The 12793-nt window shown below is 42.1% G+C and overlaps 2 protein-coding genes across 2 annotated transcripts in view; both read left to right on the forward strand.

The window, feature by feature from the left end:
- Positions 1–12793, forward strand: part of LOC129835476 (uncharacterized) — a 267196-nt gene that overhangs the window by 71546 nt on the left and 182857 nt on the right. The window contains exon 14 of the mRNA XM_055901113.1: positions 6622–6630. Coding sequence (XP_055757088.1) covers positions 6622–6630 — 9 coding nt within the window. The remainder of the gene's footprint in view (positions 1–6621; positions 6631–12793) is intronic.
- LOC129835706 (protein NDRG2-like) overlaps positions 8282–12793 on the forward strand; it is a 47502-nt gene continuing 42990 nt past the window's right edge. The window contains exon 1 of the mRNA XM_055901456.1: positions 8282–8763. The gene's annotated coding sequence lies outside the window, so the exon portion shown is untranslated. The remainder of the gene's footprint in view (positions 8764–12793) is intronic.

Raw genomic sequence — 12793 nt, forward strand, 5'->3', positions numbered from 1 at the left:
ATCATTACCATTGAGTTGTTTCCTGTTGTTTTTCCCCTTTCTGTGGAACTACAGATGCAGGATCTTAATTTGATCACTCTTTTGTTGCTGAGAATTTTCCTGCTCAGCAGGAAACGCAAACGTATAGTGTATTTATTTTACAAAAATGCCTCTAAAGTTTGTGATTTCCACTTTGCAATTCCAGACTTGATTTGCCCTAACGAAAAATACATCAACTCCCAACAAAAATGTCCATTCATTATAATCCACATAATAATTCACATTTCCTGTTGCTGCAGGATTATTTTCCTTCTTTAGCAAACTGGCTCAAATTAAGATCCCACATATGTACATTAACCCCATTTCTCTTTAAAAAGGACAGCAGAAACAGAGTGCAGCACGGGGAGTTTAAATGGCGACGGGGTAGGATGGAGCCGAGGGAGGTGGGCAAGGGGTGGTGGCGGGGTTAAGCTAAACAGATTAAAAGGAGCCTGCAGCTGATCAGGGGCATCAGAGAACGAGGGGAGCAAAGCAATCAGTCTGAAACACCACATCCAGAACACCTTCATCAACAATCATTTGAGGTAGAGGAGGCAATATTCTGAAGATCTAAGAAACCATCAGGGCAAAAACACCAGGAGAGAGAGAGAGAGAAACGACCAAGACGGGAAAATTAGGAGTCAGTTAAACGGATTAAACTGTGACCTTGCAAAAAGATCAGGGATCAAGTGGAGCAAAGCTCAGAGTAAGAGAAGAGGCAATATTCAAACAAAATGATGATGAAGGTGATTGTCACGCTTAGGCCCAAAGTCCTGGTGATCATCATGTGGAACAAAGAATCGGAATTCACTGACTTTGAGTTTGCTGTGATCATCTGAAGGACGAAAAAGAGAGAAAGAGAGTTTGTGAGTGTGTGAGTGTAATGTTTACTGTACATTTGTTGTTGTTTATTTCACTTTAGCTTTTTATCTATTGCACTTGCTTTGGCAATGTAAACATGTTTCCCATGCCAATAAAGCCCCTTAAATTAAAATGTAATTGAGAGAGAGAGAGAGAGAGAATATATCTGCTGGAATGTAGGACCCTGAAAGACTGGGATGGAGGGACATTGTGAACAGCTGGAATGAGATTTCTGACTATTCACTTGGCAGAAGAAGGACATGTTGTTATGAGGCTGGGTTAGATGGAAACATAGATCATCAGTCAGACTGAAACAGGACTCTTCTTTGTTAGACAGAAGTCTAAGAACAGCTCCAATCTCATCATCACTACACTATTGACTACAGCCCTGTCCAGCAGACAGACCTGGGTTCAGATAGTATTCAAAATATTTCAAAATGCTTTGAGTGTTGGATTAATCTGGAGTGACAGACGGGCGGGGTGGATGATTTTCACTTTTGGGAATGTTACATTGGTTCCATTGTGCCAGGTAAAGCTTGATCAAGCACAGCGGAAGATTTGTACGATTTCTAATATTGTTTGAACCAATGTCTGGTGGATCAATACTGTGTGAGGACTGTTATTTGATCGGCACACATTCAGATAATGAGTGGGGAGGTTGGTGGTTGGGGAAATGAACAACATGGACATATGGATGGACTGCTCAAAAAGCTCCCAGTTGAATAATTGATCAACGGTTTGATGTTTTTTAAAGTCCTGCACATGATTTTTTAAAGCCAAGCAGGGTTGCAGGCACACACACACTACTCGTTAGATATTGCTGCACTGTCGGAACTAGAAGCACAAGCATTTTGCTACACTCACAATAACATCTGCTAACCATGTGAAAGTGACCAATAAAAATAGATTTGAAGCACATAGTGTTTGCTTCTCAGTGCCAAAACAATTCCTATATTGTTCCATTCTGCACTTCAAGTGGGCTAGTTCCTGGCTCAACAGTTGGTCTGCGATATCCTTATCAACAAAATAAATAAAACACCTTTTATTTCCCTGCTCTAAAGCCAATGGCTGTTCCTGTATTTCATTGTGTGATTAAGTAAGTTATGGTACCGTGTCAAATTGGACTGTTGAGTTGATGATAATGTATTATTTTTGTGACTGTAACTAACACGGCTCATTTGTTGACATTAAGAGTTATACACTGACTTGGCACACTGCGCTCTAAACTGAACTGGCATGTTTTCCATTGGGAGTTTCCACGGTTGACTTTCAAACCCTTTCCTGTGAATGATATATGACCTGTCCATGTCATAGTGACCTGTGTGGGATGGGACACTCCTCTAAAAACCACCTTCTGACACACTGTATTCATTTTGATGGGATGTTGAACGGTTCGAAGGATTTAGGCTGCACATGGTTTCCACTATCTGTATGTCCTACGCTTCAAGGTCGATCACGTTAACTGCCTGCAAATTCTAATGCATAGATATGTCTCATGGATGTCACTGTTAAAATGAAGGATGGCTAAGGCAGTCTATTTCCCAATCAAAATCGACCCCTAAGCCCTTTCAACCGAATCGTGGCTGCTTGAGGCTGATAAGACCAGTTGAATGGTCCTTGTGAGTTTACAACTGTAAATGACTGTGTGTTAGATGTTTTTAATTGCATTACATTTTTTGGGAGAACTGAAATGATGTCTCATCAGATGCTGCTGTTGACTGGAGTTGGAGGTAACTGGAGGGAGACTGGGAGAGGCGGGTATTTGTGGTGCGTCATGGCAACAGAAATGAGTCTGTGGTGTGTCACTGTAACTTAATGGGGATCTGTGTGTGTGTGTGTGTGTGTGAGAGAGAGACCGAGAGAGAGAGAGCGCAACACAATTAGACCCAACCAAATCATGAGAAAACAAAAAGATAATTACTTGACAAATTGGCAAGAATTAACCAAAAAACAGAACAAACTGGAATGCTATTTGGACCTAAACAGAGAGTACACAGTGGCAGAATACCTGACCATCGTGACTGACACAAAATGTTTTAAAAAAGAAGCTTTGACTCAGTGAGCAGACTCAGTGAGCATAGACTTGTTATTGAGAGGCCGCCGTAGGCAGACCTGGCTCTTGAGAGAAGACAGGCTATGTGCACACTGCCCACAAAATGAGGTAGAAACTGAGCTGTACTTCCTAACTGCCTGCCAAATCTATGACCATATAAAATACACATATTTCCCTCAGATTACACAGACCCACAAAGAATTCGAAAACAAATCCAATTTTGATAAACTCCCATATCCATTGGGTGAAATATCACAGTGCGCCATCACAGCAGCAAGACGTGTGACTTTCTACCATAAGAAAAGTTGCCTGCCTACCCAGACTCCTTGCTCCGGCCACGCCCACAGACGTTAGTTTCTTCTCCGCAATGAGTCTGGATCTGATTACCTCCCTGACCCTTCACCGAATTCAAACCCATTCGGAGCCATCTGATTTGTCCAGAAACCATTGGGTTGGGCCAGACCACACGTGGAAGCATCAGTGACTAGATCAACAAAAAAGTGGTCAGATGAAGCAGATGCTAAGCTACAGGACTGTTTTTCTAGCACAGACTGGAAAATGTACCGGGATTCCTCCAATGGCATTGAGGAGCACACCACATCTGTCATTGGCTTCATCAATCAGTGCATCAATGACATCGTCCCCACAGTGACCGTATGTACATACCCCAACCAGAAGCCATGGATTACAGGCAACATCCTAACTGGTGCCCCTGCACATTGACTCTGTACCGGCACCCCCCTGTTATATTGTTATTTTTACTGCTGCTCTTTAATTACTTGCTACTTTTATCTCTTATTCTTATTTTTTGAAACTGCACTGTTGGTTAGGGGCTCATAAGTAAGCATTTCACTGTAAGGTCTACACCTGTTGTATTCTGCGCATGTGACTAATAAAATTTGACTTGATTAAAAGCAGTGGTTTGAATATGTCTCATTGGCTTTCATAATTTGATTGGTTAGAGACGATCCAATCGCTGATGACATTGTTTTGTTCAACGCCCCTCGTCACCACAAACAACAACCAAGGCACTACACATACAATTTCTCAGAATTCCTCCCCTATGTGGAAGCTAGGTGAATTGCAACAGCACTAGCCTACATTCAAAACAAATCTCCCCTCCCCCACATCCCATTTCCAGAGTGGCGCAGCGGTCTAAGGCACAGCATCTCTGTGTTAGAGGCGTCACTACAGACACCATAGTTCAAATCCAGGCTGTATCACAACTGGCCGTGATTGGGAGTCCCATAGAGCGGTGCACAATTGGCCCAGCATTGTCTGGGTTTGGCTGGTGTAGGCCGTTATTGTAAATAAGAATTTGTTCTTCACTGACTTGTCTAGATAAAAAAAAAATATCTATATATATTTTTAAATCCCTGTGACATGGCGGAGAATCGCGCTTCAGCCCTTTACTTTTTGTTCACCAGCTTCAAACAGCTGTGAAAATGATATTTTTCATTATTGAAAAAATATTTCACAGCGATTTAGATGGTAAAATGATTCCCTATACTATTCAGTGCTTTTTTCCCCCCAACATAAACTGAAATTAAGACTAATCTTTGCAACCAGGAAATGACAGAGCACTTTCTACATTGGCAGCTTGACCCAATTTCCACTAGATAACACACCACAAAGTCAAAACAGCTTTCCCCTTTTGACAACAGATGTCACTACAGTGTGAATCAATAGGTGAATATCACAGCCAATCACAACAATGGCGGGTGAGTAATACTGTTAAACACTATCATTACACTATTACTGCAGACGCTACATGACCAAAAGTACGTGGACACCTGCTCGTCGAACATCTCATTCCAAAATCATGAGCATTAATATGGAGTTGGTCTCCCCTTTGCTGCTATAACAGCCTCCACTCTTCTGGGAAGGCTTTCCACTAGATGTTGGAACATTACTGTGGGGACTTGCTTCCATTCAGCCACAAGAACATTAGTGAGGTCAGGGACTGATGTTGGGCAATCAAGCCTGGCTCACAGTCGGCGTTCCAATTCATCCCAAAGGTGTTCGATGAGGTTGAGGTCAGGGCTCTGTGCAGGCCACTCAAGTTCTTCCACTGATCTCGAAAAACCATATCTGTATGGACCTTGCTTTGTGCATGGAGGCATTGTCATGCTAAAAGAGGAAAGGGCCTTCCCCAAACTGTTGCCTCAATGTTGGAAGCACAGAATCGTCAAGAATGTCATTGTATGCTGTACACCTTCTTTAGGGATAGGTGTACAGCGGGATGGCAGGTCAACGGGATGGCAGGTACCTAGTGGTTAGAGAGTTGGACTAGTAACCGTAAAGGTTGCAAGATCGAATCCCTGAGCTGACAAGGTAAAAATCTGTCGATCTGCCCCTGAACAAGGCAGTTAACCAACTGTTCCTAGGCCGTCATTGAAAATAAGAACTTGTTCTTAACTAACTTGCCTAGTTAAATGAAGGTAAAAAAAAACCCAGGACAGTTGTAAATCATGCAGCGCCGTGTCACGATCGCAAATTTTACAGAAACAACAAATGTCGGTACATGTCGGTGTCTTATATCGGCTGAAAGCATAACTGAAAGCATAATTTAACTGCACTGTCCAATTTACAGTAGCTATTACTGCGAAAAAATGCCATGCTATTGTTTGAGGAGAGCTCCTAACAACTTTTTTCTTTGCGATAGGTTTGATAAATTCACCTCTGAAGGTGAAATGTGGAAATACATTCCGAAATCTTGCTCTGATTAATTATCCAAAGGGTCCCAGAAAAAACACGAAGTGTCGTTTTGTTAGATAAAATCATTTTTCATATCATAAAAAGGTCCATATAGCATGCATGATCGATTTTGTATGTCCACTCGTTCAATTTACAAAGAAAAGAATCTGTGAAAATCCAACCCTAAACGTTGTTTCAACCAGTCAAATCACGTTCGTATTAATTCCTCAGAGATCCTAGAACGTAACCAGACTTCACTATATCATTAGGATTGCAGTGTATATCCTATAGGACACCACATTTTTTCAGAGATTGACGCCTTCATGGTGCACCGATGACACGGGCTGTCTTCACTTGATTGCCTAACTTTGTCAAATAAGCACCAATTGGGGTCAAACAAAGCTAGCTAGATAGCCAATGAGCTGGGCTTTTCGGGAGTAAACATTTTGCTGCTAACCTTGTGCGACAGTAAGCCTTTTTGTTTTGGACAAAAATTACAAGAATAAGGAGACTTATGAAGTTATGTAAACTGGGTGTTTTGCAAATGTTGAACTTACAATATGGCTACTAATACTGGAAAAGCTAAATCAAAGACCAAGTATACAGATGACGATATTTTTGCAGAAAAATGTAATGTAAATGTCTCCTTCACGATTTGCCCAAATGTACCTGGGTGACTTCACACTAAATGTCATGTAGCTTGCTCATTCTTCAAGTTATCAGTCTGAAACTTTGCACATACCCTGCTGCCCTCCTGTGGACACCATCGGAATTACAACCAGAGTGATGGCTAAAATTGGGACCTTTTTGTTGCATTTCAAAGATGGTGGTAGAATTATATATTTTTTAACTGTTGTTTTTTTCTTTGTATTTTCTTCTACCAGATCTATTGTCTTATATACTCCTACATTTAATTCACATTTCCACAAACTTCAAAGTGTTTCCTTTCAAATGGTACCAATAACATGCATATCCTTGCTTCAGGGCCTGAGCTACAGGCAGTTAGATTTGGGTGTCATTTTAGGCAAAAATTGAAAAAAAGGGGGCTATCCCTAAGAAGTTTTAAGATTTGCCTTCACTCGAACTAAGGGGCCTCGCTAGAACCATGACAAACATCCCCAGATCATTATTCCTCATCCACCAAACTTTACAGTTGCCTCTATGCTTTGGGTCAGGTAGAATTCTCCTGGCATCTGCCAAACCCAGATTCGTCCATTGGATTGCCAGATGGTGAAGCATTATTCATCACTCTAGAGAACGCTTTTCCACTGATCCAGTCCAATGGTGGTGAGCTTTACACCACTCCAGCTGACACTTGGCATTGCACATGGTGATCTTAGGCTTGTGTGCAGCTGCTTGGCCATGGAAACCCATTTCACAAAGCTCCCGATGAACAGTTCTTAAGCTGACATTGCTTCCAGAAGAAGTTTGGAAGTCGGTAGTGAGTGTTGCAACCGAGGATAGACGATTTTTACGAGCCGCGCGCTTCAGCGGTCCCGTTTTGTGACCTTACCACCTCGTGGCTGAGACGATGTTGCTCCTAGACTTTTCCACTTCACAATAACAGCACTTACAGTTGACCGGGGCAGCTGTAGCAGGGCAGAAATTTGACAAACTGACTTGTTGGAAAGGTGGTATCCTATGACGGTGGCACGTTGAAAGTCACTGAGCTCTTCCGTTAGGCCATTCTACTGACAATGTTTGTCTATGGAGATTGCATGGCGGTGTACTCGATTTTATATACCTGTCAGCAACGGGTGTGCCTGAAATAGCTAAATCAACTCATTTATTGGGGTTTCCACAAACTTTGTATATATGGTGTATTTTATGGACATTTTCTGAAATTGCAATGTAAAAATGTAAAATTAAATTCTGTGTAGCATCTTAAAAAATTCTGAAATTCTCCGACTTAAGTATGTAGCGCACGACAGAGCAGCGGAAGAATTTAGTGTGAGTTGTCAAGCAAGCTACAAGAAAATGGCAACCAGTGAGGCACAAACACCATTGTATAAACAACCCAAATGTAGCTGTTTATGTTTTCCGTTTTGTAATTCAACTATTTGAATATTGTTTCAACACTGTACACAGCCATTTCAAATGTCTATTATTTGAAACGTTTTTTTATGTAATGTTTACTGTTAGTTTATTTCACTTTTGTTTATTATCTGTTTCACTTGCTTTGGCAATGTAAACATGTGTGAATTGAGAGAGGGACAGAGAAAAATGGATTGAGTATTGGATACCCAACTTGTCACACCCCAATCATATAAAATCTAACAAAACAAAAAGTTCCCCCAAAAATAGCGTTATGTTTTAACTCTCCAAGGATCGAAAAGTTTAGTAGCCTTCAGTTAATCCGTTTATCTCAAACCATTCCGACACAACACCTCTGTACTAAGCTTTCTTGGATCCAAACACCATTCCCTGCCTCGCTTTCCTACCCGGTAGCTTACCCCTTTGACATCCTTCACAAAAACATCCTTTGCCATTTCTCTCTGTTTTACTTTGAGGTGTGTATATTTGTTCTTTTGGCACATTCCCAATAGCACTGTTTTTCAAATCATCGTATCTACCTCAAAGCTGTAACCAGAACCTTGGAATGCGTGGGCGTTTTGTTCCAGAAGCTATTTCAACAACAGGCGCCTACCATCACCCGTGAGAGGGGGGGAGCCGAGAGTTAGACGAAGAGCTTTCGCCAATATCACATCGCCATTTAGTCGTTAGATAACCATTGTAGTTGTCAGTTTAGGATAGTCTTGCAATTTGAACGCTTTTATTAAATATATGCTAAATATTGGCCTCCTAACGGATACTTTTCATAAAAGCAAAGTTGTCCCTCCCCTAAATCGTAGTAAAGTAACGTTATCCGTGTCTCTTGATTGACGGGTCCATATTTCTTTTCCTGAAAGAACGGTAAAAAACATTTTTTTTTTAACTAAAGCCCTGTGAAACTGAAGAACGGTCAGCGAAAAATAACAGAGGAGGAAGAAATTGAAATATCAAGAAAGATTGTTGGGAACATCCGAGGGACAAGTGTGAAAACAAGAAATTACTGAAAAAGAGACAAGAGTTGTGTCATTTGCATATTTCTTTAGACGTCCTTTTTTTGTCCGATTTTTTTTTGTTGACTTAGGGTAAGTACACTATTGTCATTTCACAAAATAAATAATAACATAGTGTTAGTGGTTCGTTTTCTCGTGTAATTTTAGGCAAGTCTTTTGTCATAATTTTCAAATAACCTCAACAGTCGTGCAGCAATGCAAGTAAAAAACAACACGTTTAGGACAAAAGATTTTGATGGGCAGAGTGAGAACATGCCATTTATTCACCAAATTCGTACATAAATGCATATTATTTTCCTATTCTGCAACAGTGTGCATGCTGAGAATAATGTTAGTTTGTTATGATCATTTGAGCTGTGACCCCAGTCTTTACCCCGCTGAGTCAAAACATGCACTGGTATAGGCCACCAATGCAAGTAAAAAAACAACCCATTTAGGACAAAAGATTTTGATGGACGGAGCGAGAACATGCCATTTATTTACCAAATTCGGGTATATAAATGCATTTTTTTTCCTATTCTGCAACAGTGTGCATGCTGAGAATAATGTTAGTTTGTTATGATCATTTGAGCTGTGACCCCAATCCTTCCCCCGCTGAGTCAAAACATGCACTGGTATAGGTTACTTGTAAACAGTGCCTGGTTTAGCATGGCGCTCTGTTTATTATCACTAACAATAGGATATAGGGATAAATATGTCATATTTTCACGACGGCTAGAAGGGGTAGGTGTGTGTGTGTGTGTGTGTGTGTGTGTGTGCGCGCGCACTTGTGGCGTTGCCATTGACGGTCTTTGTTCAGTGTTTTCACTCCCCAGACAGAGATAACCCCCACCCCTCCCCCCATATAATATGGTTATACCTTCTGTTTTTGTCTGTGTATTTGTGTGTCTCGGGCTGGGGGATGGGGATAGACCCGCGCGAGGCTGTGTGCGCGCCACGGGAGAAATGTGTGTGTCAATGTCAAATGGAGGTGTGTCGCGCTCTGCTCGCCCAGCATGTGGACTCATGTGCGTTCATGTTATTTTTTTCGGACCTTTCAGAGATTTGAGATAGTTAGATTACAGCAAATTAACATATATGTGCTGCAGCCACAAACCATGGCATTGGCATGACGAAAATCAAAGTGTTTTGATTCAAAGAATGTCACATAGTCAATGGGGCAGGCTTCAGTTGTGCATGCACATCTAGGCCTATAGGCTGCTGCCCCCTTGCTCTGCGCACAGCAGCCACAGCACAGGCTTCCACAAGCGCGCACACACACACACACACACACACACACACACACACACACACACACACACACACACACACACACACACACACACACACACACACACACACACACACACACACACACACACACACACACACACACACACACACAATGAGTCATACAGCATTTAAAGACATATTCAATGTTGTTCAGACACACACACTTGCTTGCAAACATATTTGGCATAGAGATATTGAGACTGGCATTCCCAGCAGTGTGTAGTGGGTGGGGTAGGCTACCTAAGGTCCATTTGGGGCGACTTATTTTTGTCTAGAAGGCTATGTGTCTAGATCTGGGTAGGCTATGTGCTGTCGGTGTTCAGGATAGTGGTGTCTAAAATGGCACCCACTTTTCTACATAGTGTGTGGTTGACAGTAATGCCCTATATGGAAGACGGTGTCTCTCCTTTAGCTGTGTTGACTGTGTCAGTGAGTTTTCTGTCTGTATCCATGTGCAGTAGTGTATATCTCAGTATTTACACTGTGTTCCCTGTGGCCCAGGGCCAGACACAGATAGGCCAACCAGTATAATACCCTGTCTGTTCCCACACACACACACACACACACACTGCTCTTACAGCCGCTCAACACAATCCTATTTATAACCATCACAACCCACCATGCTTCTCTCCTTCATTCATGTTTCCCGTGCTGGGTCCATTTAGCTATGGGTTGGACCTTGTGTTGTTTTGGTGCTGCCCTCAGGTGTGTGTGAGGGGGAGAGTGTGTTTGTGTTAGGGGGAGAGTGTGTTTGTGTTAGGGGGAGAGTGTGTGTTTGTGTTAGGGGGAGAGTGTGTGTGTGTGCTAGGGGGAGAGTGTGTTTGTGTTAGGGGGAGAGTGTGTGTGTGTTAGGGGGAGAGTGTGTTTGTGTTAGGGGGAGAGTGTGTGTGTTAGAGAGAGATGTGGTGTTTGTGTGGGACTGAGGCTGGTGTAGTGCTGTGTGTGTGTGTGTGGATCCATTTTAGACCCCCCCCCAATGTATCTAATGATCTCTTTCACAACTCCTATTGACTTATGTTTTGTAACCCAGTCTCAACATGTCATGGCATTTTGAAAACACCAGCACAGTTTAACTAAGGTTTTTTACAATATAGCACCACATAAGGCTGCTGTTACAACACCCATTAGTTACTGTATGGCTGCATCCCAAACACCACACTGTTCCCTACACAGTCTCACAGGGCTCTGGTCAAAGGTAGTGCACTAAATTGTGAATAGGGTGTCATTTGGGATGTGTTATATGTGTTTTGGTTCTCCAGCCACACAATCTGTTATTCAGATAATCATATCTCCTTTTCATTTACTTGTCATTTTACATAACCAACCAATCTCCAGCACACGGATCTCTGTATTCATTGTTAATTTAGAGGCTTTACTGGTAATTGTTGTCCACAACTACACACACACAGGCTTCCACAAGCGTGCACACACACACACACACACACACACACACACACACACACACACACACACACACACACACACACACACACACACACACACACACACACACACACACGACTGGTTGAATTAACAGCATGAATGTAGATGGTTGCCATCCAGAACAAGACAACAACATCAACTCAGTACTCCAACTCCCTGAACTAAAGCATTCAGAGAGTACTCTGTGTGAAAGTTAAACGGGTGTTGTCGGTGCCTCTGCTAGTCTATAGACAGTAAGGCAAAATGAGAAAGGGAGACTCCCTCCTATTTAGAGAACAGTAATATGTTCCACATATCCTCTCAGAAAAAAGGTCAATGCATCGGCTCACAAATTACTACTCTGATTTCAAATTGTATTTGATTTGTCACATGCGCCGAATACAACAGTTGTAGTAGACCTTACAGTGAAATGCTTACTTACAAGCCCTTAACCAACAATGCCGTTTTAAGAAAAATACCAACACAAAAAAAGAAATAAAAGTAACAAATATTTAAATAGCAGCAGTAAAATTACAATAGCAAGGCTATCTATAGGGGGTATCGGTACAGAGTAAATGTGCGGGGGCACCGGTTAGTCGAGGTAATATATACATGTAGGTAGAGTTATTAAAGTAACTATGCATAGATAATAAACAGAGTAGCAGCAGTGTAAAAGAGGGGGGGTACAAATAGTCTGGGTAGCCATTTGATTAGATGTTAAGGAGTCTTATGGCTTGGGGGTAGAAGCTGTTTTAGAAGCATCTTGGACCTAGACTTGGCGCTCCGGTACTGCTTGCCTTGTGGTAGCAGATTGAACAGTCTATGACTAGGGTGGCTGGAGTCTTTGACAGTTTTTAGGGCCTTACTCTGACACCGCTTGATGTAGAGGTCCTGGATGGCAGGAAGCTTGGCCCCAGTGATGTACTGGGCTGTTCGCATTACCCTCTGTAGTGCCTTGCAGTCGGAGGCCGAGCAGTTGCCATACCAGGCAGTGATGCAACCAGTCAGGATGCTCTCGATGGTCAGCTGTAGAACATTTTGAAGATTCGATGTCCAGACAAGCTCTCTATTTTTTCTCTACATGCATGGTGGATACCCTACGCTCCTGTGACCGTCCGGGATTTGAACCCCAGTCCTGTGTTGGTCCACTGAGCAAAAGCCTCCCATCAGTTTTCTCAATGTACTACCAGTCCATAATCACAGCTCTCTACATTTGTTTTACTGTCTAGTCAATAGCTATCAAGCCCTAGCAGTAGATTACAGATCACATTGCCGTTGTGATGCCACTGTCTGATGTAAGCTACAGTCAGATTTGTAGAGATCTGATGGAAGTTGTGGTTTTAAGGTAAATGGTTTCTGTTGCGATCAGCTGTGTATATATATATATATATACAATATTTATAAGCGA

Source organism: Salvelinus fontinalis, chromosome 36 (genome assembly GCF_029448725.1).
Source record: "Salvelinus fontinalis isolate EN_2023a chromosome 36, ASM2944872v1, whole genome shotgun sequence".
In the NCBI taxonomy this organism is placed as follows: Eukaryota; Metazoa; Chordata; class Actinopteri; order Salmoniformes; family Salmonidae; genus Salvelinus; species Salvelinus fontinalis.